Below are 14,033 nucleotides of genomic sequence, written 5' to 3' on the forward strand. Positions count from 1 at the left end.
TGATGCAGTTAGCAGACATCGCTCCATGGCCAGTGCCATTGAGGAGAGATCTCCTCTCGCAGGCCGGGGGCTCGATTTGGCACCCACACCCGGAGCTATGGTCCCTTCATGTGTGGGTGCTCAACGGATACCCGTTGGTCTCGCAGAGGGAGTGATGAATACCATCACACAGGCTAGAGCACCGTCGACTCGGCGGCTTTATGCCTCAAAGTGGTCGGTTTTCTCCGGCTGGTGTACAGCTCGAAACCTATCACCCCTCAATTGTGAGGTAACGGAGGTTCTCTCCTTCCTACAGGGAGCTGTTGGATAAGGGCAGATCCCCTTCCACGCTCAAGGTTTATGTGGCGGCTATTTCAGCGTTCTCTGAGTCAACGCTGGGTCAGTCACTAGGAAGGAACGATTTAGTCATCCGCTTCCTCAGGGGGGCTAGGAGGCTGAATCCGCCCAGACCTCCTTCAGTCCCTATGTGGGACCTTTCTACGGTTTTTGCGGCCATGAAAGGTGCCCCTTTCGAGCCTATCCAGTCTATTAGCCTCAAACATTTGTCTTTCAAAACAGTGTTTTTGATGGCTCTCGCTTCAGTGAAGCGCATAGGCGATCTGCACGCGCTCTCCGTGAGCCCAGCGTGCTTAGAGTTTGGCCCTAATGACTCTAAAGTCATACTCAAACCTAAGCATGGCTATGTGCCAAAATCCCTCAACACGCCGTTTCGGGCTCAGGTTATTTCCCTGTCTGCCCTACCGGAATCAAGTGAGGAAGGGGACTCGAGTTTTCTTTGCCCTGTTAGGGCTTTAAGAGCTTATATGTCCCGCTCTGCTGTCTTCAGACAGACAGAGCAGCTCTTTGTCTCGTTCAGTGGACGTTCCAAGGGAACGGCTGTTTCGAAACAGAGTCTATCCAGATGGATAGTTGACGCCATAGCGCTGGCTTATACTGTCAAGGGCATCCAGTGCCCGTTGGGAGTTAGAGCGCACTCCACGAGAGGCGTTGCCTCCTCGTGGGCTTGGTCTAGCGGGATTTCCCTACAGGATATATGTACGGCGGCAGGCTGGGCCTCACCGTCTACATTTATCAGGTTTTATAACCTAGAGGTTCCCGCCTTACAGGCTAAGCTTTTATCGGTGTAGTCGATTCAGCTGTCTAACTAGATCTCTGATATCGCAGGCGCAACGCGCCACCGACTGTCTTGGGCAGAACTGTGTAAGACCCACATTTCCCACATTAGTTCAGGCTCCCTACCCTGTCTATGTGATGTCATATTCGCGTCTGCGGACATGGCTATATAAGGGCGGAGGGAATCCCCTCTCGTCTCTAGACTCTCTCTGTGAGGTCATTTTAAGCCTGCGGACGCTACCGTATAGGGAATTAAGGTTTCCTCTCCCTTATTCCCTGACTCTGTGTGAGTCTATCTGGTGATTGTGCACTCTACGCCTGGATTAGCTTCCGGTGATCGGTGTTTTTATCCCAGCACGCACGGCGTTTTACATGGGGTTCCCGTAGCGTTTTTACAAAACGCAGTACGAGAGGACTCTCGTAAGAGAACGTACTCGGTTACTAACGTAACCTCGGTTCTCTCTAGAAGAGGGAACGAGTACTGCGTTCTCTGCCGTGCGTACGGTTCACTCTGGTTCGCTTCGGCGATCAAAATCAAGTGAATCAGCCTTTTCGAGCTCCTTTTATAGAGGTTAGCCACGCCCGTCTCGGCGGGAAATGGCTAGGAGGGCGCGAAGCGCCCTCATTGGCCTGACGTCACTTTAGGCCTCGCTCGATAGGCTTATGCAGTTGCCGCAGAGCAGCCAATGAGCGAGCAAGCCGTCTCGCCATAGCTGTCTACTGCTGCAACGCGCTTTACATATATGAAAATTAAAGGATAATTTTTTGCTTCAGTATTTCGTGAAAAGAGACTTTTCCCGTAGCGTTTTTACAAAACGCAGTACTCGTTCCCTCTTCTAGAGAGAACCGAGGTTACGTTAGTAACCGAGTACGACTTCTATAATTCAATGTTAGGCTGCATAGATTAGGTCAGCCGGAACCGGGAACATTCCCCATAAATCCTGATGTTCTTGTTACATCATAAGAAGGATGGCGTCTACGCTAATATTAGTCTCTCTGTTTATCCGAGGTTTACCGCAGTCCGCCGGATCCAGGCTGTATCCAGATCTGATGAAGGACCTACGCCTGGACATGATGACAACACAGAGCTGAAGTGTCAACCAGTCCCTCCCCTGTGAAGGCTCCTTCCCTTCCCTTTACCTCAGTACAGATAAAATGTTGTCGGGATAATTAAGGTTCGCTTGGCTACACAGACACGACAAAAAAATTCTGTATTATCAATTTTTAAGGCCAGACAAGTAGTTTATTGAGGGTTGATTTGTAAAGAAGGACTACACGCCTGCACACATATATATTCAAACAAGCATACCTTTGGACTGAACACGTAATACACATGTGTGCGACATCTGTGTTTTCGCGTTTTTGAGGTTTGCGCAGAGATAATGGATAATCGTTTGCACCTTCGAACCTATTTCAGGGAGTGTGCGTTCTCGAGACACCAGGAAGTGTTGTTGTGCGGATGGGTGGCCGGAGCGCGTTAGGGTTTTCCTGTTAGAATGGGGCTTTGTTAGCGGCCCCTAAATTAACAACTAATGATCTTCGTAACGGAAGTGAATCAATCAATCAAAACTAACTTTAGCTGGACAATAACTTTATCCTAGAGCTGTTGTAAAGCCTAAACAATCTGTTACAGTAATTTCCTATTATCACTGTAAAGCTGCTTTGAAACAATCCATATTGTTAAAAGCGCTATATAAATGAAGGTGACTTGACTTGATTCCTCTGTTCTTTTTTTTTTTTTTTTTTAAACAGGTGATTCCCCAGAGGTTCAAGATTTAGCTACTCCATGTCAATCTTTCTAGCTTGTTGCGTCAACTAACCTATGCTATGCCACTTTGGATGCATCAAAGTAGTCAGAGCAATTTTTCTCTATTTACAGATATGACGAGACACACACGGGCGAGTGGCGTAGTACGCAATTTTGCGTGAAACGTGTTTTGGAAGAAGGATTGATGGTATATTGATTATTTTAATTTTGTTAAATAAAAGGTTACATAGTGCACCTTTAAACAATTTAATATATTGATCATAAATACAGGGTACAACAAGCTTATCTTAACAATCGCTTTTGATGATGCACATGGAAATTTGGCTGATCCTTGACGCCATGGCAGACAGCAACATTAAAATTTAACTTAGAGAAGTTAATTAACTCAGTTAATTAATGGGTATTAGAGTTGGTATGGAATGTTTACAAGTGTACATAGACATACTATATAGATTATGATAAAATATATTTTTTGGCTTCATGACAACACAATTAAAAAATAGTTAAAAATTCTGCTTACCTCTTATATTTCCTAGATAGAGACCATCAACAACCTATGCACAAAATAAACAATATTTATTTTGAATTTACATCACATATAATAAGAAGAAATACTGAACCTTTGGATTTACGGTCAATGACATAAAATAGATGCCACACTAAAGAAAAGGAAAACTCTTTAAAAACATCTATTATATATTCTTATGGTTTTGAAAAATATATAATTTTCAATTAAAATGGTTTCAGTTTAAAACATTTTAAAATGTCAGGAAAAAAGTAATATATTTTTATGACATATTTTCCTTTGATTACATGTGAGTGAAGGGGAGAGCGGGGCACAGCCTACAAATATGTTGTCTTGTTTCATTAACACAGTATACTTCTTTCAGATTTTTTCATATAAAATAATAGAACCTTTATTTTTAGAAATTCTAAATAAAATATTTTTGGAGTATGACAATGAACACTGCAAGTTATACAGTTGCATAGGTCAATAACAATATAAGGCAAATAAATGAAGAAACACATTCAGACATTCAGAAAAACAGAGCTGAACACAACACAACACAACACAACACAACATTGAACACAATGCTGTAAATTTCTTTAAGTAATAATTTCTGAACATTCAGGTTCTTCCTCTCAGTCTTTATTCACCTGTTTCTCATGGTTAATCAATAGAAATTCATAAAAGTTAATTATGCCAATTGCATCGGTAACTGAATGGAACAAAATAGTTCTAATAGCGGGGCACGTTTTAACACAGTTTTAGAACGTTCCCCATCTGTATAACTGGGATTTAAACCTGGTAAGTGTCTTCTGCTAGTTAGCAAAGCATTAAGAAACTATCTGAACTGTTAAATATATAAGATTAAAATCATATTAGATTTGTCTAATTTTAAATAAACACAAAAAACAGAGATGAAAAATTTACTTAAGTAGGAAATTTACTTTTGCTATGGTTAAAAAAAAATGTTCTGGTATCTTTCTAAGATTTCTGAATTTTAGAGCATTTTTTCTCTCTATATTGATATGGCAACTAGTAAACACTCTAAGTTTTGTCATGCTAGCATATATACATGCACAATGCAATGGCACCAGTATGCTCACCACACACCAGACACTGTAAAAAAAATCAAAGTTTTACAGAAAATAGCTCTTATTTTTTACAGTCATTTTTTTTAATTATACGCAAAACTCTGTAAAATTACAAACTGCTGTTATTTTAAGTATTATGTCATTAATGGAAAATTACAGTAATTATCTTATTTATATAGTATTTTTTCTGTTTTCTTGAATTACATACAAATGTGGGTAAAATTAAGAGAATAGATAATTCGTGAAATCACCACCAGATGGTGCAATGGGTCAGTTGGCACCATTGTTCAAAAAAAAAAAAAAAATTAATGGCAGCAACAGGTGCCAAACCAAACCTGTAAGATTAAAGTAAAATATCCTAATTTTAAAAAGTGCAAAACCTTTTACTGAAATTTTCAACACAAATTTTACAGAAAACCTGTTATTTTACAGGTATTTCCTGAATTATTACGGCAAACACCTCCACCTAAAATAAAATAAAGACCTTAAATGACTGGCAGCAACAGAACATTAAACACAAACAGATCTCTCAAGGTTTAGGTGTTAATGTTTTATTGAAAATAGTAAAGTTTGATCAGTGTTTGCTTTATCTGGGCTCTTGACCCATGACTTTTTAACATTCAATTTTTTCTCTAGCTGCCTTAATGTGTTTCTCATTTGTTATGGCAAAAAAAAAGCTAGATGCTGGTTACTTATTGGTGATGATATAGTCATCATGTGATGGCTTGATTCACTGATCTCATCCAGAGTCAAATCTCTGATTAAATTATTTAAGGGCCAAAGAAAACATCTAAACTCTCTGTTAATTCTCTGTTAATTCTCAAAAAGATTTTTGTTTGAAAGAAATAAAATGGATTGTAATAAGTATAGATGCTGAGATCTTGAGAGATCTGTTAGTGTTTAAAGTTCTGTAGGGTTTCTGTATTGTTTGATTTTGTGGATCACCATTGTGCTCAAGAGTAGAGCCTGTGCTTCAGTCGAGAATGGTCCATTGATTAAAAAACATTGATGTTATGCTGCAGCTATAGTTGACACTTCTATAGTTGCATTAACTCATGCATTTGTGTTATTGCTAGCTAATGGTTGACTGCAAAAAAATTACATTTTACAATGAAGGTTTTTGATCATAATAATTCAGGAAATACCTGTAAAATAACAGTATTTTTCTGTAAAATGTTTAATCCAAATTTCTGTAATTTTTTTGTCATTTTATTCAAATTAGGATATTTTACTTTAATTTTACGTTTTTTGTTTGGCAGACATTTGACCATTTTTTATGATTTTTTTTTTTTTTTTTACAGTGAAGGTGTTTGAGCGTACCTGTAGAATAAGAGTTTTCCTGTAAAATATTTAATGTAACTTTCTGTAAAAGTTTTTGCACTTTATTTAAATTAGGATTATTTGATTTATGGTTTTGTTTAGCAGCCATTGCTGCAGACCAGAGGGTAAACACCCACTGCTGACCTCACTAAACACCTCCAAGCTCAACCCTGTTTAGCTTTAGTTGGCAAACAGTCTTGAGCTACAGGGTGATACGGCTGCTGGGTCCACTATAAGGAAAAAAGTATTGGAACACTCTTCTTAATTATTGAATTGAGGTGTTTCTATCAGATTCATTGCCACGGGTTTATAAAATCCAGCACCTAGATGCGATCTGCATCTAGAATGGGTCATTCTGAAGAGCTCAGTGAATTCAAGCATGGTACTGTGATAAGATTCCACCTTTGCAATAAGTCAGTTTTTGAAATTTCATCCCTATTAGATATTCCACAACCAATTGTACGTGAACAGGAAAGCATGTGTTATGAGACTGTCACCAAGAACAATGCCAAGTGTCGAATGGAGTGATGTAAAGCTCGGCTCCACTGGACTCTAGAGAAGTCGAAACGTTCTGTGGAGAGATGAATCAACGTTTCTGTTCAGGATTTAAACAAATCCTTTAAGGTGATTTACTAAGGTTTGCGCTAGTTGATTAACTGGTATTTGCGCCATTATTTAATGCCCAAAAAAAACATGTCTTAAACCAGACGCTAATTTGCGCTGCTCTTGGTTGATTGTGTTGGTTATTATGGAAATGATCCAGCTGTGTTCTTTCATTTGCGTGTCGTCAGTAGATCACAAGCTGAACTTTCCACTCTCTTCAGCGCTTTTTTGGAATTGCGCTCCCTCACGCTAATTTGCCCTGTTTACTTGACTGTAGAGCCCTGACCTCAACACCATCGAACACCTTTGGGATTAAAATGGAATGAAGATTGCGAGCCAGGCCTTCTCGTCCAACATTAGTGCCTGACCTCACAAATGCTTGACTGGATGAATGGGCAAAATTCCCACAGAAACATTCCAAAATCTTGTGGAAATCCTGCCCAGAATAGTGGAAGCTGTTAGAACTGCAAAGAGGACCAACTCCATATATGGCTTGGCCATTTAAACCTCTTTCATCCCACTATACATGAATAATCCACCTATTATCTTGTCTTGTTAGAAAAAAAAAACCTTTCTTGGGACCTTATGTGAATTCTTAAAAAAAAATTATATAATGGAATAGAATGTGGATTATAGCAACATGTAGAGTCAAGCTACATCACACAATTTAAAAGATTAATACTACAATTTTACTTAAAGCTCACTTTAAAACACCATTGAGTATTTGTATCATATTCCGGTCACGTTTTAAAATGGTTTTAAGTCAAAAAAAGATGTTGAAATATGTTATATTTAGCATTTTATATTAAGCTAAATGCTACACTTTGCCTAACATGCATACTGTAAACATTCTTTATTCATATGAAAATACCCCAAATCACACAAAAATCACACACAAACCACATATACTCGAAATCGTGCATTTATTAGCGTCTTATTTCAGATGGAGAGATGTGTCTTTAGCTTTTTCTTACTTGGGGCTCAGAATGAGGAATTAAACAGGACAGCGTCATGTAGAAGGGCAGGATTATGGTCAAATTGAATTACGTGAGATGATTGACAGCTGTACCGCGAATGAGAGAGCGCTGAGATTATAACTGACACAAATCAGGAAGAGGAGAGACAGATCTCGCTGTGTTCGCTGTTTGAGCTCTTCAGATCACATAATTCAGTGGAAAATTAATAGAAATGTTATTCTGTGTGACGAAATATTTTAGAAACGTGATAATAAATCACTATTTCTCCAAATATGAGCACCATTGGACTAAGAGCCCTGGTGGATGCTGTATATTGCATGTATGTGAACACAAATAAACCAGAGATGTGAATGACTGCTTTATGAGTGATGATTTCTATTCAAAATAACGAACGATTAATTATTTTGCACTCCTGGCATAAGTTAAGAAATTAATGTCACTGCAAACCAGTTTTATCATAAACAGTGGTCAAATATCGAAGCTGGAGTCTTACATCTTTCTAATAATGCTCAGTTTGTCCAGATCAAGTAAGAGTGTGATGTTTTAACGAGTAATGAATGTTGAACAACAATAATCTGGGGCCGTCTGAGATCTTTACCGGGAACCGAGGTTACATTAGTAACCGAGTATGTTCCCTTTCGAGAACGGTCACTTTGTATTGTGTAGCTAATACGCAGTGGGGACGCAATGTAAACGCCGCACAATTAGCAACTGGCTGCATACAACTGGAGCCTAGGGAGACCCCGAGGCTCACAGAAACAAGCCACAACAAACCCCAACATAGTGATAGTAACCAGACGTGCGTCAGGTTTCATGAATAAGGGGCTGGAGCATAAGAGTCAGGCTCGCTTCAAACATAAGTCCCAGGACAATTGTGCTTATGGACAGTAATAGGTAGACTGATAAGACCAGACATCGTCGGGTCTAATTATCATACTGAGAGGACTCGAGCCTGCAGGCAAGGAACCTCCATATTATAAAATCTCGCAAATGTGGATGGCGAGGACCAGCTGGCCACTGCACATATGTCTTGAATTGGTACACCACTAGACCAAGCCCACGAAGAGGCCATACCTCTCGTAGAATGGGCTCTAGCGCCTATGGGGCAAACCTGACCCATGGCCTCATATGCTAGAGAGATGGCATCCACTATCCATCTAGTGCCTATAAGCCTCTGCTTCGTGACCGGAGCTCCTTCGGTGCCGCCACTGAAGCAAACAAAGAGCTGATCTGACTGCCTAAACGGCGCAGAACGCTCCAAGTAGACCTTTAGAGCCCTGACAGGACAGAGCAAATTAGCCAGAACCGGGGGACCTGATACCCTTGAGTTGTGTTTTGTGCACATTTTCTCGCCTGGGCTGTGACAGGCCCGACACAGAGATAGAGTGACAACTGAGGGAGGGCCGCCTAGTGAAGGGGGACCGATTACCCATGTGTTGTGTGTGTGAAACATACTCTTTTTATGCTTTATTTGGGTCGCTGTTAAAACAGCGTTTGTTTGTATAGGCGCGTGCAGTGCAACGGGCCCATTGACTACAATGTAAAAATCTCCAGCCGCCTGAACTGAACAGGGAGCTGCGCAATATAAATGAGCTATTTTCGAGGGCGGTCCGGCTAGAGCGAGACTCGGACCCCCTCTCTTTCCTCCTGTGGCTACTAGGAGGGCTTCGGCGACTCGGGGTCCAACACAACGGGTCTTGGCGGCGAGGCAGCAGGTAGGGCTTAGCTGATCTTGAGCGATGATGGGTATCAGCCACAGGGCGGGCTGAGAGACCCGAGGTGCTGGTTTCGCTGGCTGAGGAGGCGGCGTGCTCTTGTGGCGGCTTGAGGCAGATCTGGAGCGCTTAGGCAGGAAGTGCTTCATAGCTTGTGAAGATTTCTGTGCCTCTGTGAATCTCTCAGAAAACCCCACAGCCGAGACAAAGAGACCGGTGCTGGAAATAGGCAAATCGAGGAAAGCCGTTTTATCCTCCTCATTGATGTCCGTAAGGTTCAGCCACAGATGGTGCTCGAGCACGACGATGTTAGCCATATATCTGCCGATCGCTTGGGCGGTGGCCTTTGTAGCGCTGTGCGCTAGGTCTGTGGCGCTGTGCAGGTCACGGAATGTCTGAGGGTTCAGGTCAGACTCATCCATTGCCTGGAGAAGCTTGGCCTGAAACACCTGCAACACCGCCATGGTGTGCAGAGCCGATGCAGCCTGACCAGAAGCAGAGAAGGCACATCCAGCGAGGGCTGAATTGTTTCGGCAAGGCTTTGAAGGGTGAACCGCTCTGGATCTCCAGCCAACAGCAACAGCATGGGCGGGCATAGATGGGCGGCGACTGCTTCTTCGAGCAGAGGCAGCTTCTCATAACCTTTTTCCGCTGCGCAGTCAACAGAGGAGAGCGTGGCGGAGGTAGAAACGCTTGTGTACGGCGCGCGCCATGATTTCGTGAGTTCGACGTGAACCTCAGGGAAAAAAGGCGCTGGCTTGTGACAGGAGGCCTGCTGGTCGCCCTGGCAGAAACCATCCATCCAGCCGACTTCTAGGTGGCTCCTCAGGCCGAGGTCTGAAATGGCCGCAGCGAGGATACGCAGCATCTCAGTGTCTGAATTACTTCTGGTAGCAGCAGCGAGAGAGGGCGAGGTCAACCGAGCCCGACCACTCTTCCTCAGAAGCAGCAATGGAGAGGCTGTCGTTGCGTTCTTCGTCCGATCTGCTGAAGGAGACAAGACCTGCCGCTTGAAGAGAGGGGCGTTGGTCTGCCTGAGTGAACAGGACCGGCGAAGGAGACTGAGATGGAAAAAGTGAAGCACGTGGGGACGTGGCCGGCGTGGGCTCCCTTAATTCCATGTGCTTAGGTTGCCGTTGGCTGCCGTGCCTCTTCTTCTGCGGCTGAAGTAGTGCCGGAAAGGGAAGTGCAGGTGTCGTCGTCTCGAAAGAGAGCTACCCGCGTCCGCAGCGTTGAGATGGGCAGGCTCTCGCAGTGAGAGCAGCCCGCGGCAGAGAGTGCAGCTTCAGAGTGGGCGGGTCCCAGGCACGTGGCGCACTCCGAGTGTCCATCTTCCTCGTGTAGGCGTGCTCCACACGAGGTGCACGAGGGGCAAGGCATTTAAAACAACGCTCGCTAAATTTGTTTATTTTAGAACTGAGTGTTGCAGCGGCGAACACAACAGTAGCAATAAAAGGATATAGCGTTCTTTCTCGCCGGATGGCCTCAGGAGAGCAGTGACAGAAGAGGAGCGGCTTCGAGGTGAGTTGAAGGCGCTGTCCGCTGTATGTAATACTTGCTCTAGCTGTTCTGGCTTGTTTCGACGGCGAAGCTTCAGAGGAGGTCAGAGACGTGAAGAGTCGCTGAAGGAAAGAAAATCTGCTATATTGGCCAGAATGGGCTTACTTTATAGTCTAAGGCCACGCCCATTTAGGTGCGCTCTGACGTGTTGGGCGCCAAATCATTGATTGGGTCGCTTGGCCATAGGTTGTGCAGTTGCTGCAGCACAGCCAATAGGCGAGCTAGACGCTCTGCTGTGTTCGCTATGCAGCTGCACTGCGTTTTAAATTATTAGTTTCAATATTTCTCAAAAAAAGGTTTCCCCACTGCGTATTAGCTACGCAATACGAAGTGACCGTTCATCAAAAGGCAACACTATTTTGTCAAGTGGCTAACATAACATAATCAGATGCTGCTTTATTTTTAGTAACATGAAGCATTTTCTCCATCATACAATTTGTTTTAAAATTAATTGCATGCCATTTAGCAACACAAACCATCCAGCATTTATTAATGATATTCTAATATCGATCTAGCTTACTGCAGTGAGCAACAAGTGTTTCATAGCAGCCGCCGAGCGAACGCACAGAGTAACGTTATAACATAATTTTCAGCGTACAAATGTAAATGATAAACAGTGCTGCGTTACCCCACACACGCTTGACCTGAAGAAGCATAAACGGTGTAATATAATAAAAGTTCCGCAGCTCTCGAGCTGTGTCTCGTGCTCGTCTCTCATTAGCAATCGCTCCAGCGGCCTCGTTCCACTCCCACAGCACTCGGGGATGCACTTCTTCATACTATAGTAACGTTAACAATCTCATCCATGAATATTGTTTCTGCCCGAGTCTCGTCGGATTCTTTTCCACCGGCTGTGAGGTGAAAACAACAACTCCCATGATTCCGCGGTCAATCTCTGCGTCATCAAGCTATGCCTTTGTTTTGAATAGGTAACCTCTAGTGGCAAAAAACTACATACTGTGCCTAACACTAGAACTGCCATGGCGGTCATTTTGACCGTTTTGAATTTTATATCTGCAATAACTTTGTTGAAAAAATAAATCAAATCCTGCTGGTACCTGACTTTTCCTAAAAGTGTCTGTATTTTCATTTAACATGCTTTTCATATGCATTACACGTAATGCAAAAAAACAAATTAACATATTTACCTATTTCGGCCATAGACGGTCATATTGACCGCACTGAATTTCGCGGTATTATTATACATTTACCAATATACACAACAATAAAATGTGGTAAAAAATACACAAAACATATTCCACAACAAATCATTTAAATGTAATGATATTCAGAACAGAACAATAACAAATAAATAAACAATAAACAAGCCAAAATGAAATCGGCTACTTTCAAGCGAAAGTGAAGTGTGTGTGTGTCGGCGGGCGCGGGCGCGATCGAACAGTGTAAACATGAGAAAACAGTGTAAGCAGTTCTAGTTATGGAATTCTGGCACTTCTAGTGTTAATGTCTATGTATTTAGAATGCAATGACATTACAGTCCCTGTTGGTGTAATGGTCTTTGTCCATACTCTATCTTGACTATCAAATTGTAACTGGTTTCCTAATCCTACCAATAATGTCTTTTTCCCTTTTCAAGTATTTTTTTTTTTTTTTCAGAACATGTAGCCTAAGTGTTCTGTTTTTATACTTTAATTTATACTTAATACAAACAAACCAATAATAAAAAAATAGAAAAAAGTTGGTAAAAAATTATTTCAGATGCTTGTCATAGCCACTTAAAGCATGAATTGCATATTTAACTAATAAAAAGACTAACAACAAAAATGAGTCACGTAAACACGTTATATGCCCGTTGTTCCGCTTTACATGCAAACCAATAACCCGACACAGAAGCACGAAGCGGCACTGGCCAAATAAAATTATTATGTAATAATAACAATATTAGAGATTGCTCGGTGCGTGTACCACCACACTTTTTACATTGAAAGGTTGAAAATTAAGCAATAAAAAGTACGCGGATGAAGGATAACTGCGATCACAAGGTAAATGTAAAACAGATTGGTGTAATCTCTATATCAGAATCGGTTACAGCTTTCCGTGTCATGCGTCTCTTTAAATGTCACATTTATAAATAAAGATGCTGACATTCGACACCAACAGACACGACTGTAACGCGTAACATGCAATGATTTTTAAACATGTTAACGCTGGTTACCTTATTCATTCCGTTGCCCATGATTCACTGGTCATACAACTGTTATAGTGGTTTTCATGCATTAAGACCTCAGACTTAACATTGCATTACAGAGAAACGACACGTCACTAAAACAAGTATTTCGCTACTTTCAGTGGTAACGTTATTAAAACCAAATTAAATTCAATGAGAATTTAAATGAAAACAGTTGCTGTGACACGGCTTCCGGAATTGTCTTTTTTTTTTAATAGTTCTTCCGGAATTCTGTCGAAATCAAAACATCAAATCTTTCGACGTCATAGTAAATAACCCTTTCATGACTGTGACAACGTGACCGAGCTTAACTCGTCCACAATTGGGCATAAAATGTCATGGTATCTCAATAGGACAGAACTTGTCTCACTCAGACTACACCAAAAGCGTGGCAGACAAGTGGTAAAAGTAAAAATAAAAAATAAATAAAAAAACCTTAGACCGTTAATGCAGTGATTAATTCTGGTCCTGGAGACCCACAGCACGGCACATTTTTTGTCTTCTATATTTGTTCCACTTGATTTAGAATAGATATTCCGCTCATTAAGAGAGAACTCCATGAACAGAGCATTTCGGATAAATGAGATAATAAATAAATAAATAAAGTACTGTGGGTACCCAGGACAATGACTGAAAACCGCTGTACTAGCCATCTGCAGGTATAGATTTGAAATCTATACAATAGTACACGCAACTGTATTTTAATCCCATAGCATTGTATTTTAATTAAATTATTCCTAAATAAATATAGGATCCAGGACATTCAAATCTACCAATTGCTGCTGAGTTAAAGCATGGTAAATTCCACATGAAACAGAAGTTGTGATAGTCTTTTGTCCCTATTGTGATGTATATCCGAGTGATATTAACAGCTTCTTAAAAAAAAAAAAAAAAAAAAAGTGTAGGACGGGAATTTATTTGTCCATCCAGAATTGATTGGATTATTTGTGACTGCTGCAATCTCGTGAGTGACAGGTTGTCCTCCCCTTGCTCAGGTAAACGTCATCAGAGTTGTTGTTGCAAGATGGAGGGTTAAGTTATTTTGATGTATTATAAAAAAAAAGTGCACTGATAATTTATAATAAATACAGCAATATTTAATTAAAAATAAGAATTGTCAATTTTGATTTCATGGTGACTTGTTAAAACAATCTAAAAAATAAAAATACTGCACAAGTATGTGGACAGAC

At 41.3% G+C, this 14,033-nt stretch overlaps 1 protein-coding gene across 1 annotated transcript in view; it reads right to left on the minus strand.

The window, feature by feature from the left end:
• Window positions 1–13,064, minus strand: part of dusp22a (dual specificity phosphatase 22a) — a 120,053-nt gene extending 106,989 nt beyond the window's left edge. The window contains exons 1-2 of the mRNA XM_081373248.1: window positions 12,832–13,064; window positions 3,402–3,435 (exon numbers count right to left, since the gene is read on the minus strand). Of these exons, the coding sequence (XP_081229374.1) occupies window positions 3,402–3,435; window positions 12,832–12,852 (55 nt within the window). The 5' untranslated portion in view covers window positions 12,853–13,064. The remainder of the gene's footprint in view (window positions 1–3,401; window positions 3,436–12,831) is intronic.
• Window positions 13,065–14,033: the final 969 nt, after the last annotated feature.

Source organism: Scardinius erythrophthalmus, assembly GCF_964197995.2.
Source record: "Scardinius erythrophthalmus genome assembly, chromosome: 8".
NCBI classification, from domain to species: domain Eukaryota; kingdom Metazoa; phylum Chordata; class Actinopteri; order Cypriniformes; family Leuciscidae; genus Scardinius; species Scardinius erythrophthalmus.